This window comes from Balaenoptera ricei, chromosome 14, assembly GCF_028023285.1.
Source record: "Balaenoptera ricei isolate mBalRic1 chromosome 14, mBalRic1.hap2, whole genome shotgun sequence".
Lineage (NCBI taxonomy): Eukaryota > Metazoa > Chordata > Mammalia > Artiodactyla > Balaenopteridae > Balaenoptera > Balaenoptera ricei.
In genome coordinates, this window is record NC_082652.1 from 93,491,567 (window position 1) to 93,506,814 (window position 15,248).

The 15,248-nt window shown below is 44.3% G+C and overlaps 1 protein-coding gene across 17 annotated transcripts in view; it reads left to right on the plus strand.

Moving 5' to 3' along the window:
- ATP9B (ATPase phospholipid transporting 9B (putative)) overlaps positions 1-15,248 on the plus strand; it is a 258,697-nt gene that overhangs the window by 144,638 nt on the left and 98,811 nt on the right. For 16 of the 17 annotated variants that reach the window (XM_059895083.1, XM_059895079.1, XM_059895076.1 and 13 more), the window contains one exon: positions 868-944. The exons of the other annotated variant lie outside the window; for it this stretch is intronic. In XM_059895083.1, the coding sequence (XP_059751066.1) occupies positions 868-944 (77 nt within the window). The remainder of the gene's footprint in view (positions 1-867; positions 945-15,248) is intronic. 17 annotated transcript variants of the gene reach the window in all.

Below are 15,248 nucleotides of genomic sequence, written 5' to 3' on the forward strand. Positions count from 1 at the left end.
ATATCAGTGAGTATTATGGATATATCATCTTTCTCACCTTAATTGTGTTTCTCACCTTCAAATTTTGTGAAAATTAGAAATATAAATTATGCACAGCAGCAGTTCTAGAGGCGGACTTCCATGGTTTTTAATTTGACATTCCAGAGAAGAATGCCTCTGATCTGAGCCTTTGTAATGTATAGGTCGTTCTAGGGGTATTTTACTGTTCTTTTATCTTAAGTTTGATAGACCACAAAATTATCATTTCTTCTTGACATGTACAATTAGAAAACCAAACTTTCAGGAGACAGGAATAAAAGAGATATAACATATAAATTCAAAATCAAATACTGTCTTTATAATACTTCTCTTACCGTTTTCATTGTCTGTGTCCTGAAATGTGAGCAGAGGCTCTTGTACCTGGTTGTCCTGCATCTTTACAGTGGAAGGATGCTCTCAGACTCTTGTTCAGAGAAACTGCCCCCCCCCCTCACCCCGGTATCGTCTTGTTTGGGATCACATGAATTGATCAGTTAGAATGTAAGCTCTCTTAATGTAGCTTCAGTGTTAGAGTTACCATTTTAATAGGCATTAATGAATGAACAGTGTCACGCTTTCTGTTGCCAGTGAAAAGAATATTAGTACATTTTCTAATGTTTTGTGTAGGTAAATTAGTATCACTTAAGAAATCATTTGAGTTTTTCAAAGTTTATTTTTAAAGTTGAGATTAGATTTTCTTGAACTACTGAAATTAAATATGCTGTTGGATAAATCTATATAAAATCAAATGGTGTCATAATATTTTCCATCAAAACAATTAATTAGGAAGTGTTACTTCTGTGCATATCCTTCAAGTTTCTCTGTAAGGACCACTTTTGTGTTTTGCAGGTACTGTAATAGGTGTTGTCATTTATACTGGAAAAGAGACTCGAAGTGTAATGAACACATCCAATCCAAAAAATAAGGTAGGCTAGCTTGAGGACCAGCTGCTTGACTGAACGCACCTCCTCCTTTCAGTGAGAGAGCATGTGTAGTTCTGAGTAGCTCGTTTGTGAAACTGAGTTTCAAAATGTTGGTGATTCAGGGATATGAATTCTCTGTGTTTGTAAAACAGCATGCTTGTGTAGAAGAATTTTCAAAACTATTTTTTCTTGGTTAATCAGAGTTTTGTATGTCTCTTAAATTTTCGTTGTTGTATATATAATTTGCCCATAATTTAACAGTTAATTGTGGGTCTTTTAATTTCTCCTTAATCTATTTATTTTATAATTTGCACTCTATTTTTATGTTGATGGTTCTTTTTTAAAATAAAGGAATCTATATTAATGTTTTTATGGTATGTAATTTGATAGTGTTTTATTGTTAAACCAGTTTTATTTAAGTTATTTCTATTTCAGAAGAAGCATATTGAAAACCAGATTTTAGTTTTTAGACTGCTTGATTATATTCCTAAATTAATTATATTCCTATTATAGTCCTAAAATTGTTATATATGCAGCCATCATGTGTGTAAGTTAAATCATAACAAAAAGTTAGTTTGAATTCTCAGTAGTTATGATTTGAATAACACATTTTGTATCAAGTCATAATATGTGTTAATATCTACTGAATGAGAAGCTCTTTCTAACTGTGCATTTTACTCACTTTTCTTTGAAATATAATTTGTGTGTATCTAAGTAGAACAAAAAAATCCTCTCACAGAGTCACACCTTGCTTTGTGAGTAATTCATAGGAGAGGTGGTCTTCTGCAGGAAATTTTATAACAGAGCAATAGAAATGAAATAATTCTTTGAAAAGATATCTTTTAGGACAAGGTGTGTTTCATTTTTTCAGCTAAATACTATTTTAAAACATAGTTCACCCTTCAAAAACCAGGAAAGCATCCCAGATGCTGTGAACGCCTGGACCCGCCTGCAGTGCAGCTGCCTGTGCCTCCTGCCGGGGGCGCCCCCGCCCGCCTCCCAGGGCTGCAGCTGATGGCACTGTATGTTCCTGTGTCTGTTAGGGCTCCAGAGGTCTGTGGGTGACATGTGTACAGCAGTCAGAGAAAAATGTTGTGCTACTCTTATTTTAGTATAAAGTCTGATTTTGATAATGGGGGGAAAAATCTCTGTCGATTTATATATATATATATATATATATATATATATATAAAACTTGGCTTTAATTTGAGTAAATCAAATATACCCAAGTCAGTAATTCTACAATAGAGTTAAATTATTTAAAAATAAATTACTAAACTAATGACAAGAGTTAGAATCACACACATAGTTATATGTGTTTTCTGGCAAGTATGGTGTTTTCTTTAGTAAGCAAAACTTGGACGTCTAGTAACACATATATGATTTCTGGGGGTTTTTCCTTAATCATTTTACTTTTACATTTATGATGGTATTTGAGGGTAAATTTAATTTTAAATATTAAGTTTAAAATCTGAAAACTTTGTAATCCAGCTTCTTTTCTTGTTCCGCCTTACCCTTCAGTGCCGCTTACTTCCTGTCACTTTCTCACCGTCTGTCTACACACAGCCACTTCTTTCCTCGGGGCACCTTCGGTTTTGGCTCTCGTGCTTGTTCCCTCGGGTGTTGATGCAGAGTTATTTAGGTGACCTTTCCCAGGTTTCTGACCGCAGGGAAGAACTCTGGCCCTGGAGGTTGACCAGCCTGGGTTAGAGTTGGGGTGTTGCATCGACCAGCTCTTTGACTCTGGGCAAGCGGCTTAATTCTGTGACTTACTACTCAGTAAATGCTACCTATCACCGTTACCTTTCTACAAAGTGAAATATGAAATATGAATGAGTGCCGTAGTTTTTCAACCCAACCCTCGTTGTCAGTCAAGACGCACTCCCTGAGTAGCTCCCAGGCCCGGAGCTGGGTTCCGAGCTGCCCGCCTTTCGGGCCCTCAGCTCTGCCCTCCCCCTTCTCCTCTGCCCTCCCCCTTCTCCTCTGCCCTCCCCCCTCCGCTCTGCCCTCCCCCTCTCCTCTGCCCTCTCCCCTCTCCCCTGCCCTCCCCCCTCTCCTCTCCGCCACTCCTCTTCCTTCTCGTCCTCTCAGCCTCCCCTCCGCCTTCCCGATTTGTTTCCTTGGTGTGAGCAAGATCCCTCTTACCACAGGAAGAGCTCCGTCGGCGTTTTGCAGGATTGGGCTCGGATCCTCGCTCTGCCGCTTGACAGCCTCGCGTGGGGAGCAAACGTGCTCCTTCTGGGGCCGCACCTTTCTGGGGCTCGATCAACGTTTGCCGCTCCCCTTCTGGGTGAAAGCCCTAGGGAAGCTGTCACACAGGCATGCGCTGACACTGATCTGAGCACTTTATGTCCATCGTGTCGTGAGTCTGCCTGGCGGCCCCCAGAGGAGACAAGCCGGCTGGGTTTAGAGCAGGGCGACCGCAGTTCAGGGGACAGCCTCGCCTGCAGGGGCTGCCGCTGCCTAATGACGCTGCGGGTGGCAGAGCTCCAGCTTGAAAACGTTTTTGTACATCAAGGAATCATCTTAGGAGAGAAATAAAATCTCTCAGTGCGCCTATGTCATTAAATCTTTCTTAGTGTTAAATGCCGGATTTATAAGAATAAAATTCAGGAAAAGGTTGCAGGCATGCTACAGTGGGCAAAAAGCAGCAGGTGTAATTTATCTAGGGCAAGTATTGATAGATGCTGAAAGAAAAGAAGGCGTGATGTTTGAATCCTAAACAGAGAGGGAAGACAGAAATTATGTTCACTGTTTGTAAGACGTTATTATCTGCAGACTACATCTCAGTGTTCTTCTGTAGCTTACTAAACCAGCAAACTTCTGGATTTCACAGAAGCCTAGTGGAAACAAAAAGCAAACATTTAAAATGCTTTGAATCATTTGCCTGAGTTTCATTGGATTTCTTTGGGGAGGCCACACTGTTCCTAACCCTCCACTCTGAGCGCTGCCCTGTGTGTGGAATGCCTGTGGGGTTAGAGTGTCAGGTGAAACGGCCCTGGAAGCACAGGGGCGCACACGCCAAAGGTCCCTTTTCTCCTCGTGTGCACGTCTGCGATGGGGGCAGGCGCTCCGCTCGGCACCGCCCCTCGGGGGCCCCTCCTGGAAACACGCCTCGGTGACCACGGGGATGAGAAGAAACTGGCGTGGCAGGTTACACACGCCTCCCCGCTTGGCCGGTCAGCGGTGTGGACGTGTTTCCTTGGCCAGAGCACTTGAATGGCTTCACCGAAGTTGGAGGAATTAGGGACGTACAGTCGTACCCCAACCGTGGAGGAGGGAGAATTGGGGATGTTTAATGACAAGCACTGCTGACCACCCGCAGTGTGCTTATGGGCGAGAGTTTCCAGCCTTTCAGAGAGAGTTAAAAAACAAGGAGGAACCTCGTAGAGCCCTAGAAGTGCCAGCAGCTAAGGTGAAGCAGAGAAGGGTAGCCAGGAAGGAAGGCTGAGAGGACAGCACTCGTGGAGTGGCCGGCAGTCCGCAGCGGGCCGTGTGGCGGAGGCCCCGGCGGTGAAGAACTGAAGGGTCCGCGGACTAAGCACATAGAAGTCGTGGTGAAGTGAAAAGCTCGGGTGGAGGCAGATGCAGGCGCAGGTAGAAGACTCTGAAGGAGGACTCTCGGGCCAGGGCTGAGCAGGGAAGGCCGGGCGCGCTTGTAGGCAGGGCCCACAGCACCAGAGAAGCCGTGGTGGTAAGAACCGAGTGATGCGACCCTGGGGAAAGGAGTTTACTGCTTTTGTTTCTGGTGAGAAAATCAGTATCACAGAACTATTGATGCTCCCAGTAAAAGAAGAGAGGGTCTTAGTTTATAAAGAGGAAAAATATTCTTTGGAAGAATAAGTTTCATAGGCATCTAATAGTAACTTAAATATATAAATACAAAACTACTTAAAAGGAAAATTATATACTGTTATATGGAGAACAGCTACCATAGAAAATATGACGTGGCTTCTTTGATTTTGCAGAAAATATTTACACTCACAGACAGAAAACTTACGGTTACCAAGGGGAACGAGGGGAGGGGAGGGATAAAGAAGGAGTTTGGGATTGACGTACGTACACTACTGTGTACAAAATAGAGAACCAACAAGAACCTACTGTATCGCACAGGGGGCTATACTCAATATTTTGTAATAACCTATAAGGGAAAAGAACCTGAAAAAGAATAGATACATGTATATAACTGAATCACTGTGCTGTACACCTAAAACTAACACGAAATTGTGAATCAACTGTACTTCAAAAAATAAAGAAAAATAAGAATAAAGAAAGAAAAGATTTACAGTCATCTGTTAATCAGCCAGTATCTCCCTTCCTCCCCCCCCCACCCCGCTCTTACTCCATATTTCATTATCGTGTATACAGGAGCATCATGCAAATTTGTAAATTGCTGTAAGTTCCTAGGATGAAAAACGCTACAGTTAAAGCAGTGCTAATTTAAGGGGGAAAAAATTAGTGATAATAACAATAATTGATGTAGTGAAATTGATGCAGAACATGGTAAGAATTTGAGACAGTTCCTAAAAGCATTGAGAAAGATTATAGCCTAACAATTCAGGCTCATAAATTATTGGGCAGTGTTAGGGACCCAGCTGAATCTTAAATGTATCGTGGAGCCAGTAACGAGTGTGTGGCTTTCTCAGGCTGCCGTTCAGGAGCCCCCAGGCAGAGGTGAGGAAACGGCTGGTCTAACGTTTCAGGTTGTGGGGTGGGAGGGTCAGAGGAACTGGCCACAGATGCCCCGGGCAGCGTGCGGAGACACAGGGGCCCTGCAGGTGATGCCCCTGGACTTCACAGCGCTGTGAGTGCCCACGCCCGCGCGCAGGGCCCCCTTCCCCCGTCCCGCGCGCAAGTTCGCATCTTCGGTGGCGGCTGTTCTGAAGAGCTGTCTCCCTCTGGCATTGCCACGGCCACCTCTGCTGCCCTAGGAACGTGAGCGTCACTTCCCGTGGAGGTTAGGGCTTCTTGTGGACCAGCCTGGGCACCTTGTGAAATGTCGTCCTGGGGTGGAGCAGATGGACGTTAGATAAGTTGACCAGTTTGCACTGGTGGTTTCATAAAATGTATCTTAAAACTTACCTACTCGGCTAGTGTCTGAAGCCTTTTTTGGGCCACTCTCCTTTTGTCATCATTTTGTCCATCTTGCTCTTCTCTAGCTGCTTTTTTAAAGACAACTTCAGACAGAAAAGTAAGGAGAAAAGTATGATCACTCACATACCCTGAACCAGGTTTAACACAAGTTCCCTACTAGTTTCATCTTTTTCTGTGGTTACAGATGTCATGCCACTTTATCCCAAGTGTGCATTCTTAAACAATAGCAAGTCCGGCACTTTCTGTAGCTGTGCCTCAGCCTCCTGTCTTACTCTGTGGCTCCTGACCTGCACAGCCCAGCTGAGCGGCCCTGGGTTAGCGACATCAGCTTCACATCCAGGGCTCTGATTTGGCCCCCTAGAGTCCCTCCCCTCAGACTTCCCGAATCCGAACCTCTGGGGGCCCTGACACACACTAGAGACTGAAAGCTACCGGCCCCTCGGTGGACACCGCAGTGGGAGATACACAGAGAATCCTGCAAAATTAATCACATTGTAACTGAATTCTGTGACTGTGACAGACGTCCCACTTGAATTCATCCTTTTAGAATGGCCTTGAAGTTTGTTCTGGAAATCCAACTTGCTAATTTTATGTAATCAGCATATACAATTTTACCCTTATTACAGGAGCTTATTAGAATACTTTTTAAAATGTAGCATGAAAAAGAAAATGTAGCATGTTTTATCCAGACATGGAGATTAGGAATAAATCCTAAAATGTTGTTAGGTGGAAGAAAGTTCTAAAGTGTTGAGAAATTCCTAAAGCTCCTTCTCAGGGTTAGAATGTGCCCCTCATAGTGTTCACTGAGGCAGATGTAAAGCAGGGATTGGGGTCTACTCAAAGTTTGAAAATTGTATTTTAAAACTTTGAACAGATCAAAAGTTTTTATTACTCAGCCATTACTTTTACAGTAATATTTGGTGAAAGTTTAACTTATAAGGACTACAACTTGAGTAATGGGTTGTTTTATAAAACCTAGCTTTGGATATATTTAATAAGATGATACTTGATTACATTTAAGAGGGAAAAAATTCTTACAGGAGGTTAAGAAAAACCAATTGTGACAGGTTGCCATTTTCACGCCATTCATAATAATAAGTTGCTCAGAGCAAGAACAGCAAGGATGAAATGATAATACCAAGTGCTTCCAGCAGTTACTGTAATCCCTTGGGCATATTGATTTGTGTTTCTAATAAAAAAGAAGCTTTCAAATGTCTCATTGACAGACAGACAGGTGATACGTGCCATTATGTGAATTAGAGCCGCTTCTTGTTACCTGAATGGTTGTAAAGGCATTTTCAGATAATAGAGCAAAATAGAATCAGCTATGGTGTACTTTGCAAGTTGAAATATCAAGGCTGTTTAGAGAATAGCTCTTTTATTTTAAAAAGGGCAGTTTATTAATATTTTAAAAGTCGTGTTGATTTATATTAAAATTTTACAGTAGAAAGATGTATTATTCTCTCTTCTTGTGGTTGCATACCATCATAGCACCCCTTAATTTTTTTAATAGTTGCCTTCTTGAGTAATAAAGTATTTTTGGATTTAAATACTTGTTTAAAAATGGGATCATGTGGTTCACAAGAGAGCTATCTGTTGTGGAATATGGTCTTACAGTCAATCTACATAGATAGACAGACTTCGGAATGCTTTTTTGATAACTGTTATTAATATTAACAAATCATAGTGATTCAAAGCCTCACCAGGAAGAGATTAACTAGGGAAACAAGCCCCCAGTAAAGTCATTCAGTGGCACGTAGACAAGGCCCAGTGTGGCTCTCGGGGTTGTGACAGCACACACGCCGCCTCACTGCACTTGTTCAGCCGTACACTTTGATATTACAGCTGCTCAGTTAAAAGTTGTGTTTCTTCATCAGCAGTGTGAATATAAATAAACTTATAACTTCAGGAAAGCAATAAAGAGGCAAGATGCTGAATGGAGAAGCAGTCCTAATGATAACCTCTGTGACATGATGCTCTATCAGAGTACATAGCAAATAACTCAACCGGAAAACTTGGATTCAGTCCCTCATTCCTTTTAAATATGAATTTGATTGTAAAGCAGGTGTTCTAAATAGGAAACACAGCATATTTGTTATTTAAAGTAAATACTTTGTATCACTAAAAAGACTTAGTTTTACATAAATTTCTGAATGAGAAGGGCTTACTCATCACTTGTATATAAAATAAGAACTAATTGATTGTATTTCATCATTTCTGAGCAGTACAGCTAAATTCCCTATAATCAAATTCTTAACAGAGAAGTATAACTTATTCAAGAAGCAAATAAGTATTTTGCCTTTGTTTTTTGAAATCTTTGATTCCTTATCCTGAGGCCATAATAACTGTTAGAAATTAGTGGAACTTGTGATGACTTATTTTTCATGACGTTTCCACCTTAATTTATATATGTTCACAAAACTAAGTATTTATTACTCCCAGGAAGCATTTTTGATGAAAGCCTTTCTGAATGGGTGAGAATATGGTCTGAAGTATCTAGTGAGATTGAAAATGAGAAGCTTTCAGAACTTCTGTATGAACTAGAGTGGATGGATGATTATGCTGTGAACGAAGACAGAAGAGGAGGATCATGAGATTTTCCTGTTGTTTTCACATTCTCTCAGTAAATGTCGCCTTCCCAGGCGGGCTGCGAGCCACCAGGCCCTGGTGGGTACGCGTGGTGTCGATGTCCTAGGTTATTATGCAGAGCGGGTCCCTTCATGGTCACCGTGAAGAGCAACAGGTCGTGTGCATGGCCGGGGTTCAGAAGCAGACTTGGGGAAAAAGCCAAGCCAGAGGTCAGCTGGAAGGGAAGGTCGCTTGGTTTTCTTGCTGTGCCCTGGGAAGGCCTGGGACGGGCAGGACTCTTCGGCCCCCACTGTGGTTCCTCCTTGAGAGGGAAGCTGGTCAGGGGAAAACCAACGTCACTGCACCTGGCAGGCCATGCGGGGTGCTTGTCCTTGGGGCTGCCACCGGTGAGGACACCAGTGGGGGCGTGGGAGGCTGAGTTCAAGGCCACCCCTTCCCTGCCCGCCTGCTGGGTCCTTGGGCCGGGAGCCCCCAGCCCGCGGCCCGCCGCCTGTGGCCATGGCGACACTGGTCTGGTGCCCTCTCCGAAGGCAGGCCCGGGACCAGCACCCTTTCGTCGTCGTGGCACCAGTTGGTGTCTCAGCCTCCGGCACGGTGATGGCACATGTGTTGAATGATCACGTTACTTTTCTTAGGAGTAGTTCTTGGTTTTTCCCCTCCATAGTTACCTTTTTCTAAGCAGTAATTTAAAAAGAAGTATATTCCTCAGAAACGAATCCTAACACATCTGGTTTAAACTTAGTTGTCTTTTCATATGTCTGAAAATATATTCTGGATACTAATTTTTTTTTTTAATTTGATTTGTTGACAATTAAGAGTAGCAACTGGACCAAACTTTCTTTTTAAAAACCTCATTAACTAAAACATGTATATGATACATTCAACATGACATTAAATAGCTTTCTTTTTCCCTATGTAATTAGCATTGTCAGCTAATAATTACCTTTTGCAAAACTTTAAAATATATCATGTGAGTTTGAGTTTTCCCACTATAATAAGCTGTTAACTGCATGAGATTTCTTTTTGAGGGACAGTTATCCATATCAAACATTTCTGAAAGGCTTGTTTTTTGTTTGTTTATTTTTTTAAGTTTTTATTGGAGTATAGTTGATTTACAATGTTGTGTTAGTTTCAGTTGTACAGCGAAGTGAACCAGTTATACATATACGTATATCCACTCTTTTAGATTCTTTTCCCATATAGGCCATTACAGACTATTGAGTAGAGTTCCTTGTGCGATACAGTAGGTCCTTATTAGTTATATTTTATATATAGTAGTGTGTATGTGTGTCAATCCCAATCTCCCAATTTATCCCTCCCCCGACTTTCTTCCCTGGTAACCATAAGTTTGTTTTCTACATCTGTGACTCTATTTCTGTTTTGTAAATAAGTTCATTTGTACCTTTTTTTTAGATTCCACATATAAGCGATATCATAGGATATTTGTCTTTCTCTGACTTACTCTATTCACTCAGTATGGGTTCTTTTTAAACTGCTTAATACCATCAGAATCAAATATTTTTTTGAGGCCTTGAAGTAAGAATGAAATTTTTTGAGCTCTGTTATTTGAACACAGAACACAAAACTTCTATGGGATAAATTACCACTATGTAATAAATGTTAATTTATCTATGGGATAAATTAATTACAAAGTAAAATGGTGTGCCAGTGTATTTTGAAGAGACAATAGGAAAACAAGCCCAAAACATATCAGTGAAGGTTAGTCCCCTCCACCAGTGAGCAGAGCCTTCTAATTAGAAGGCTTCAGTAAAATATATTAGTTGAAATATTTGCTGTTTAATATTTTTAAATTGTGGGGTGGCGGTGACATCTCTGGAAGAGCTCTGGATGGGGCAGACGGGGCAGTGTCCCTCCCAGTGTGCCCTCCAGCTGTGCCCTCCAGCTGTGCCCTCCAGCTGTGCCCTCCTGCTGTGCCTCTGTACCTGCGAGGTATTTGGTCTGGCGGGGATGCTCGAAGAAATCCGTTCGGTGCTTCTTCTAACAGCTCCGTCCTGTTAGCTAGCAGTGCTAGGTGTTGTGTGAGCTGTCTTAAATCAGGTTAGTTCATGAGGGTGGGTTCGTTCAGTAGACTGGAGTGAGCGAGCTGTTTTGCTTGGTTGATCAGAATTTGTGCTAAAACGAGGCCTGGGAAGACCAGTGTCCGTCCTGCTGAAGGCTCTCAGTAGTCAAGGTTTGTGGAGTGACTTTTCATTTCTGGAGGAGGAGGGAGTGCTGGGAATATTTGTTTTGACAATGAAAGGCCAGATAGATGACTGTCATGAGATGCTGATGGTGCAGCAGAGGAGATGGGTACCACCTGGGCCACCTGAGCCGCTTCTGCTTCCCTTGAAACTAATAGATTTCGGAGCAAGCAAACGAAACACGGTTACAGACAGACTGTAACTAAACAGTGCTTTTTGATTCTTATTTTTTGAAGCAGATTTAGTTTACAAAATTTTATGCTTTCAAAACAGATAAAGAAGAGGAATTATTTACATGAAAAGTTTATGAATTTATTAAACGGTTGCACCCTAACACTCTAAGGATTTTAAATTCTGGTTTTGGGGGGGGGTGAGAAGGAAGGATTTATTACTTGCAGCAAGTAAGGAGAACGCCGGGGATCTTCCCCAAAGCAGCGTCTTGGATTGAAAATTCTCGAAGTCCTGTAACACACACAGTCTTTGTGTGTTTTATACAGACACACAAACATGTTTGTTCCCGGAACTTTGAAAATGCAATTAGTGCCAGGTTGCCAGTTCCTTTTTTTGTAGTGGTCTCTTCGGCAGGAGATGAGGTAAATGTAAAACGGCGCCGTTTATCTGGAGCCGCCGGCTCGCCGCCCTGGCTCCGGCCGCCCCCGCTGGGGGGGCGCGGCCGCGGGGCTTCGGGGCCGCTGTGCGCCGACTGCGCGTGCGCACCCTCCCTGGCGGCCGGCCTCCGCTCCGCGGGATCCGCGTGCGGGCAGGCGGGTCCCTGGCCCTCCGAGCCCTGCCTGGGATGCCGCCTCTGTCAGGACCCTCCCTCAGCCTGGCTGACTGGTTTCCCGCAGTCGGAGGAGGGCGCCCCCGTCCCGCGTGCACCCGGCATGATCCGTGCTTCTCCCGTTACAGCACGCAGGGGTCACCGTCCCTCAGACCCCTCTCCTCCCTCCTCCCCGCGGCCTGCGCCCCTCTGTGCTCTGCGCACCCAGCGCCGCATTTATGCGACAGACGGGCCAAGGCTCGTCCCCTGCGTGGGCTGTCGCTCTGGTGGCAAACACCGGACCTCCCGGCTCAGCTGCTCAGGCAGCGGGTGAGCCTGACTTGGTGTGGGCCGCCGGCCGGATCTGCTGTTGCTTGGACATTAGGAATAAACACTGTCTTTAAAGAGATTGTAATCGAAAGCGGGAATCTCTCATAGAGACATTTGTCTTCTGCCCCTTTCCCTACACTTTGTACATGGTAAACCCTTAATAAATAATGACTTGCTTTAGGTGGGACTTGCTGTCCTGGCATTAAGGATAGTTTTTTTTAAATGTTCCAAATTAAGTGACTTCAGAGTGAACGAACAGATTTAGGAAGCTAGGCCTAGAAGTCAGACTTACGTCTTCTAGCTAGAAGTCATAGCTAGCTTTCTGTTCACTTCGCTGTTAATACTGATGTGAAAGAGAAAGCTTTTTCTTCACTGCAGTGATGTTGACAGCTGATGCTGTGTTACGTGCAGCCGTGTGACTGCAGTATGGACACCCCCCCAGGGGCACAGAGTGAAGGCGTGAAAATAAGACAGAAAAAAAGACAGATTTAACATCGCTACATACAGTTCATTAACCTGTGTAGATGAGCAACTTGTGTACCATACGATCCAGAGAAGGATTTGTTTCGTTTTGGATGAATATTTAGTCATTTGAGCAACAATTTTCTTAAAGTCAATAATTTGTTTTTTTATTACAACTACAAAAATTGTTTCATAGCCTTAAGATACAGACGTGGTCTGACACACACAATATAGAGAACAGAATTTTCACAATAGATCAATTTAATGTTTCTAATTCCAAACAATATAAAGAAAAATGACTCCTTCCGTGGTTTAATTTCAATCTAAGATGATGCCTTTGCCCCATACTTGAGGTGAATGTGGTGCCACTGCGGCAGCCTCATTTCAGAGGGTAAGTGCGTGCCCTTCGCCCTGTGAGCGGTCAGCTCAGGTCACTGAGGCATGTGCTCTAGATTCAAGAAGGAAATCAGACTGAAGTGTCCTTACAGTCTCGAATTAGTAATCAGTCCTTACTCAAGATATGCTCTTAAATCTTGGCTTTCTGGATGAAGAATCATAACAATTTTAAAGGTAATTTATGGTTCCTAATTAAATAAATAAAAATAAATAGGTTCTGGACATTTTAAAGTATCATGTCATTTGCACAGTTTCATTCAGTACACATTTTAAGTCATTGTAAGGATGTGTAACATGCTAGGTTGTAATTGCACATTCTCTTTTGTTTTAACGCTGAGTTAGTACATTAAAGACAAAGCAGGGCGCCCAAGATCCACATCTCTATAAAGTAGGAGTAACGTCAGGAAAGACATTTCGTATGTAAGATTTAAGAGTGACTAAAGGGTCATTGAATTATTTTCCCCCTAAAATGACTATAATTAGTTCAAAAAGTACAACAATGTTCAGCTTGTTATTTTGTTAATGCTACAGTGTTAGTTTTTCAGATTAAAATGTGAGTTGCTTGGCCATCCTTTTGTCACCCCAGGAAGGCAGGGTCCTCCCCTTGCTGGTCCAGCCCGCTTCTGTCCACTGTCTGACCTGAGTTTCTCGTTCGTTCTAGTTGTTGTATGCTGGTCCAGCGAGTTGCTGCTGTTACTAGTTAATGTAAAGTCGCTTCTTTCTGTTTATCCTCTTTTGATGTCAATTTACCATATAAGTGGTGTTTCACGCTGACCAGTGGAGCGCAGACTCTCGGCGGGCCACTTAGTGGGTGCCTTCTCTCCTGAATGCCCTGCAGTGCTGATGAGGTGCCTCTCATCCACTCAGCAAACACGTACCTGCGTGGGTGCTCCGCGTGGCCCAGTGAAGACCCAGGTGCGTGAGCATCTCTCCCGCAAGGCGTTGTCGTCTGCTCATGTGGCAGACACGTGAACAGATCATTTAAAAGCTAACTTGACCTTGATAGTCCTTGTGTTGGTAGGGTGTTTGGGGAGCACTGAAAATCGGCCCTGGCAACCTGGCTTGTTAGGGAGGCCTGGCCCGAAGGGAGCCAGGCCTGCGAGGAAGGATACACGGTGGTCCCAGTCAGCGGCCTGGACCAGAGCAGCTTAGCTCTGCTGGCGTGTGCACTTCAGAGGGAGTGGCAGGAGCGGGGCTTGAAGAAAGGGTCGAGGGTTGACCTTGGAGGGTATCCCACGCCTCTGATGCTCGAGCCGCATCCTGGGGCCAGGGCCACGAGCCCCGGCGGAGGTGCACGGCCCGGTTGCTCTGACAGCTCTGTGGAGGGCTGCTGTAAAAGATGAGGCGGAAAACCCGCTGGGCCTGCGAGACCCACTTCAGACCGTTGAACGTCGAAGTCACTGCAGCCTGTGATCAAGGACGTGTCGCCGGACACATCAGACATGCTCAGAAATGTAGTTAGCGGCACAAGAGAACTGGGAATTTTAAAATATTAATGTAAAGGAAGAACATAGTAGTCTGGTGCTCAGCTTTTGAGTTTCTAACTCCAGGCGTACCTCAGAGATACTGTGGGCTTGGTTCCAGACCACTGCAGTAAAGCCAGTCACGCAAATTTTGGGGTTTCCCGGTGCACGTAAAAGTTATGTTAGACTACACTGCAGTCTAGTAAGTGTGCAGTAGCATTAGGTCTAAAACAACAAGGTACATGCCTTAATTGAAAATGCTTTCTTGCTAAGAAATGCCGACCGTCATCTGAGCCTTCAGCGAGTCACAGTAGTAACGTCAGAGATCAGTTATCACAGATCACCCTAACAAACGTTAATGAAAACGAAAAGGTTTGAAATATTGCAGGAATTTCCAAAATGTGACAGAGACATGAAGAGAGCAAATGGTGTTGGAAAAATGGCACCGATGGCCTTGCTGGGCACAAGGTTGCCACCAACCTTCAACTTGTAAAGCTCACAGTATCTGTGAAGGGCAATAAACATGAGATGTGCCTGTAGATCTAAACAGATTCGACAGTCCTGGAAACCGAGACTTTGATTTGCAAGAGCTGGGTGCTGTGGAGGCTGAAGAGGCCAAGGGCACAGGGTAGAGTCGAAAGCATGAACAGTGACAGAGAGGACGCAGACCCCCGCTGTCGGCACCCCGCCCCAGGCTGCTCTGGAAAAGCGGAGGAATCAAGAATCAAGGAGGATGGACGTGGTGTGGGCTTCTTGCCTCGCTCGGCAGCTCCCCGGACTCGGGGTGGGCTCGGAGGCCTGTGCTCGGCCCCGCCGGGGCCCTGACTGTCCCGGGCTCCAGGCTCATGCAGGACGGGGCCCCCAGGAGGAGGGTGCAGCCTGCAGAGAAGGGGCCTGGGCCTGCGAAGCATTCCGTGACAACCAGGGAAGTGACCTGTCTGGTGAGGGACCTACGCTCCCAGAGCTGACATCACACGGGGCGCGGGCAGGGGAGGCTGAGAGGGTCTCCCCA